This window comes from Condylura cristata, unplaced genomic scaffold, assembly GCF_000260355.1.
Source record: "Condylura cristata isolate star-nosed mole 26May11 unplaced genomic scaffold, ConCri1.0 scaffold00013, whole genome shotgun sequence".
Lineage (NCBI taxonomy): Eukaryota > Metazoa > Chordata > Mammalia > Eulipotyphla > Talpidae > Condylura > Condylura cristata.
The window spans coordinates 19,364,982-19,370,498 of NW_004567114.1; the positions used below are offsets into that span (position 1 = coordinate 19,364,982).

General features: G+C 52.9%; 1 protein-coding gene across 1 annotated transcript in view; it reads right to left on the reverse strand.

The window, feature by feature from the left end:
- Nucleotides 1–4,642, reverse strand: part of LRRC74A (leucine rich repeat containing 74A) — a 22,561-nt gene extending 17,919 nt beyond the window's left edge. Inside the window, 4 exon segments of the mRNA XM_004682056.1 lie at nt 668–840; nt 2,851–2,979; nt 4,398–4,496; nt 4,555–4,642. Coding sequence (XP_004682113.1) covers nt 668–840; nt 2,851–2,979; nt 4,398–4,496; nt 4,555–4,642 — 489 coding nt within the window.
- Nucleotides 4,643–5,517: the final 875 nt, after the last annotated feature.

Here is a 5,517-nt window from a genome sequence, read left to right on the forward strand (position 1 = left end):
GGGTGGGAGCCCCTCCCCCCACCCCCACCCCCAGCAGTGGGTCCAGTCTCACATTTCAGGGAACTTCTTCATGGGCATGAGCTCAGTGCAGATGCTGTTACAGTTCCAAACAATGGGTAAGGGCCTTTTCTTTTTAGTTGAATTTGCTCCTACCATCCTAAGTGAGCCAGCATTGTTATGCTGAGAAGTGGGTGTTAGATTATTGGGTTTCCTGGGATGGGAGTCAGTTTTGCATATAATCAATTATAATTACGTAAAGCAAGGTCAAGTCCTGGCCCACTCATGCCAAGCCAGAGGAAGGGAGGGAGGGAAGGAGAGAGAGATATTGTTCCTGTGGGAAGCACACGGCACAGTGTGACCCTTAAGAGCTCCAACGTCTGTGCAGAAGGGTCAGTGGTGAAGGCCGACATGGTGTGCGGAGCTCACTTTACAATCCACCAGCTGCTTCTCCTGGCCCATGGGCTGGTGGCTTTGCTTCCTGAATAGACCTCCAAAGCGTATTTCCAAAGGGGAGTCCTCTCTTGGGGAAGTCACGCAGCCAAGCACAGCCTAGGACAGCCTAGGCTTGAAAAGTTCCAATTTGGGGAGCTCTGTGAACTCTGGGCCCACCAGGCCTGTCAACACCCCACTTCTACCAGCTGGCCCCGCCCCTCACTCCTATGCTCACCACCAAGGCAATAGCTATGGCCTTGATGCCATTGGGCCCCAGCCCATGGTGGTTGAGGTTCATGTAGGGCTCCTCCATGTTCCGGATGAAGTAGGAGGCAGGCACCACACCCACCACTTTGCAGGCCTCCAGGTACAACTCCTTTTGTCCCGTGGTGAAAAATTTCTCAGAATCTGCAGAAAAGAAGCAAGATCCATTTTGGGGGCCATCATCTCCCCTTTCACCTCAGATCATGTTTGCTTCTAAGAGGCACCTCCTCTTCCTCGGGCTCTGTCCCCGTGGGTGAGTGCTCTCAGGAAGTCAGCAGTGATGGGCGAGGGAACCCCAACCCCAGAAACCCCAACAGACTTCTCCTTTGAGGTACAACCTGAGCTGCCCCAGGAAAAGCAGTGGGCTGTTCTAACCCTTCTCCAGGTGGTCATGGCGCTGAGTGGACATCCAGAGTGTGTAAAGGCCCAGCCTCCTGCCCACCTGGGCAGCTTTGGAAGGCCACTGGACAAAAGGCTGGCGACTTGTGATGGTTGAGAGCGTCTCCCTTTCTGTTCCAGTCCCACTGCCACTGTTCCAGTGTTGAAAACCATCAGTAAAAGTTTTGTAAGGATGAGGGAAAGTGCCTTCTTGTGAAAAGCCCAAGTAGGATGCAATGGACTTTTCAGCGGGCAGTTGGTGCCAGGTGGAAAGACCCCCTAAGTCTGTCAGAAACAAGCAAACTTGTATTTGTGTGGGGTTTCCTCTGTCAAAAGCTGCATGTCATTTCTCCTCGCAGGGTCTGCCACCCCCCTTTACTCATGACACTGGCCCCAGTCGGCACACAGCTGATGTGTGCTAGCCGAGCCGGGCATGTGGGCATGCCACGCTGACTCCTGGGGCCTTTACTCCTTAGCTTTTGGGAGGCTGCCTGGTGGTCACTGGGCCTGGACCTTTGTGTCTGGTTTCTGGGTTCTGGGTGTCCCCACAGCTGTGTCCTGCCCACGCGAGCCCGATCTGCAGCCGGGCTCCCGTGGCCAGCTGGGGAGCTGAGGTGGAAGCCTGCATCTGTTCCTACTTCAATCCTAGGGCCTTTGGCCAACCCACCCAATCATCTCTAAGGCAGACCATGAGACATTTGCTTGTGAAAGCACAACTTATATGCAATTCTTTTTGCAGACATGACTCAAGTGGCCTTGTCTCTGGGGTGGTTGTGCAGTTGGCTTTCTCAGCCTTGGCACTGTTGACCTTCTGAGTTGGAGGATTCTTGAGAGTGAAGGTGGTGTCATACAGGCTATGGAGCAGGATCCCCTCAACGAGCCAGCACTCATGAGATGACCCTGGCACCTGTCCCTCCCCCAGCTTGCCGGATGTCCGTCAGGTACAGAAGCACCTGTCGGATCCAAGAAACAGCCCAGGGTGGACGATGACTTCCGTCCCTTCTCTACCTCTGGGGCCTGACCACCAACTTGCTGTCCCCACCCATGGCCAGCCTGGGCTGTCCCAGGAAGGTCTTTCTGCCCCACCTTCTGCATCTCAGCACTAGCAGGGAGGATGCAGGAGCAAGGCAGCTGGGTGCACCATGCACGCTGTTCCTCTGGGCCCTTTTCTTCTTGGGGGAATGGGAGGGACAAGTTTCTGCTCCAATTTTACCCACCCCCCACCCCCCACATCCTGGTCCCAAAACTCAGGTGTTCTTAGATTTGGCGGGGGAAACATGGGCCTCTCAAGTAAGGAAACCAGAACTCTCATGTGTGTAGGGGAGAGTCAGCAGGACATGAGTTGGGCCACACACTCGGGCCCTGGGTGGGTGTGTAGGATGGGTTTGCCAATGGGCAGGTGGGACAGGCCTGGCTGGGCCGGTGGCCTCGGGAACCTCACACAGCCTCACTGAGCCTCAGTTTCCTTCTTTGTCTCCCTTCTGGGACTGCTACAAAGGTGACGTAACATCAGGAAACTGTGGGAACATCAGGAAATCCGAAACTCCTGCTCATTTGTTGGTTCTGCTTTCAACAGGCTGAAGTGGCCACTCTGTTCACAAGGTGGCCAGGCGCCAGGGATGGCTGCAGCCCTGGGTCAGCCTTGAGGAGGAAGGGCTGTGGAACGGCCGTGTCTGCCCATTCCCTACGCTGGCAATGCCCAGCCCCTGGGAAACTAGATTCCTCCAGCGTCTCAGGAAGGAGACGAGCCGCCCTCCCCCTCCGAGGCCCACTCACCTTCAATCTCCAGGTCTGTTTCTGAGTCCTCCTGGATTGCTTTCTCTTTCTCAACGGCCGGGGGTGCGTCGGCCTCACAGTAGAGGGCTTCATCACTGCTCTGTGGTGCCAACTCGGCTTCCGACTCATCTGCAGGAGAAAGTCATCTCCTCGATTCTGGCAGTGAAACTGTGGTTCCCCACAGAAGCCAGAGCATCTCCCTTCGGCCCCCACTCCCCTCTTTGCCCCCCCACCCCCCGATCATGCTGCAGCCTTTATCCCTGACTTCATGTTGCTCTGGAGGCCATGGAACTCTAGCCCAACCCTCTGCTCCGTTCTCCCCATCAGGAAGCTGCCTCCTGGCTGACTGACGGGCTGTGGGGTCTGTGCTAACCACCCCTTTATGTCCTCGGGGATCCCCTGCTCCTCCCCAACTCTGTTTAGGGCTTGTCTTGGATAGTTGGTTCTTGCTCACTCTTTTCCTTTTACTGGCTTAGGTGGGATTCAGAGACCGCTGTTGCTCTCAGAACGATGGGTACCAGCATCCCAACTTTCTCGTTGCAGGTACAAGGGATGGCAAGGGGCACACAGGTGACTTGGACCAAAGGTAAAATTAAAGGGAACAGGAACAGATTTAGGGATCAGGAACAATAACTTTCCTTCCTAAGAATTTGACCTAGTTCCTCTTCTTTCGATCCAGCATTTATGTCCCTGAGGAAGGGCAGCCTGAGGTTGAAATGATTTGCTGTGAGTAAACACACTGGTGTGAGCTTCCTTTACACTAGTCTCCTGCACTTGCTTCATGTGAGTTGTTGCCAATGGGCCGCTGACCTGAGTCCTGACCTGGACTCCTAAAATCCACACCCAAGGTCCAGAGCTGGTCCTTAGCATCAGCAAGAAATGGCCCAGGGAGCCACACTGCACCCCCAGCGGGCCAGCTAGAACTCTCTGGATGGGTGAGCATTGGTTGCAGGGTTCCCACATGCTGCCCACCATGGTTCTTACATAGTGGGCTGCCTAGTGGGTCTGCATAGACCTGCTTTTCTTAGCCCATGTCCACTAATTTCCACAGATACCGATTTCCCTGCCTGTAAGTTGAATGGCAAGTGGCCTGGCAGTTAAAAGACATATAACAACTTAGCCATCAAATGTAACCCTATCAAAGGATGCCTCTCTGAGCCTTGCTTTTCTCATCAGTCAAGCATTTTCAGAATTCCATTCACTAGTGGTATGCTGGTGATGTGTACTGGTTCTCCAGGAACAAAGTATGCTGACTGCAGGGTTAGTCCGTGCACATGGCGTAAATATTCCCAACATATCTGATCTCAAACTAGCTGTGTGACTCTGATGAACCCACAAAATGAAAATTAACATTGGGTAGAGGTGACTGATCGCAGCACAGCATTGCATCTAGCTCTCTCCCCCACTTGCAAGCCCTGAAATCAAGTCAGGGTAACACATTCCAATTCTAGGAGGTCCCCTGGCAGAGGGAGGGGGCTTCAGGGGGCATGTGCTCACTGGGTGTTAGACTCAGGGCCTGAGAGGTCAGAAATGGGGTGCCTTTTCACCTTGCGTCTCAGACTCAAGAGGTTCGTCATCATCCATGGTGCCAGGACCCTCTGGAGGTTGCTGCCAGCTTCTTGCCACCTCACCTTTCTGCTGCTTCCCTAAGAAGCACACCTGTCCATTCACCTCTGTTTCAAACTCTGTGCACCCTGTCCTCACATAGAGAAATTTCAGGGGGGCTTGTCATTATCCTTCCATCTCAGCAAGCCCTGGGGAGAGTGGGCTTTGTTGGGAATTGGACATGCATGGATGTGACCCCAACTCTGTCTGGGGGAGGTAGCTCCTTCCTGGGGTCATCAGTGAGAGTGAATCAGCTCTAATCTTGGGAGCCCTGTCAAAAGGATGTCCACCCGCCTGCGACTTTGTGACTTAGGAGCCACTTTCATTTCATCTCCAACATTCCATGACCTCACGCAGTCATTGTGATCCCCAGGGCGGACCTGGCAACAGCAGGTTGTGGCTCTGGCAGTCATCTTTTCTCATTTGTCCGCTGAGGCCAAGCCCCTCAGGTGCTGGGGGGAGGCCTTTCTGTGGTATTGTATTTCCCTCTGAGTCACATCAAACCCAAGCCCCTTAATCAGGTGACTGTGAAGAGCCGCCACCATGTTCTTCTCTCAAGGTAGTTGTGCTTCAGGTACGAAGTATTTCAGTGATGGGTGAACTTGGTTTTCTTCTCTCCAGTTCTTCTTCCCTTTTTTTCTTCCCCCCTTGGGAAAGTATCCTGAACCTTGAAGCAGAAGATCAAAAAGCAAAGCATGACAAACATATGTCCTATCACTACAATTTGTTGCAGCCAAAGCATTGTTCAATCTGAATTTTGGGACTGCCTAACTTGAAGCCACGCAATCATCCTTCCCCCGCTTGTCTGTTTTCTCAAGTCTTGGAGTTGAAGTTCACTTTCAGCTTTCTGTCAAGAGATTCTGGAGACCTGTTTGTTTCTTCTTGATAAGCTTTCAGCCCGTCAACAGTCAGGTCAGTGTCTGGAGGGCTTGGGGACACGAACTTTCATCTTCCATGCAGAATAAGAATGAAGATCTAGGGATTTGTTCAGGGAAAATATAGTTAGAATATGGGCTCGAAGGAAGTATGTAAATTTGAGATATTGCTCATTCCTTTAGGGTT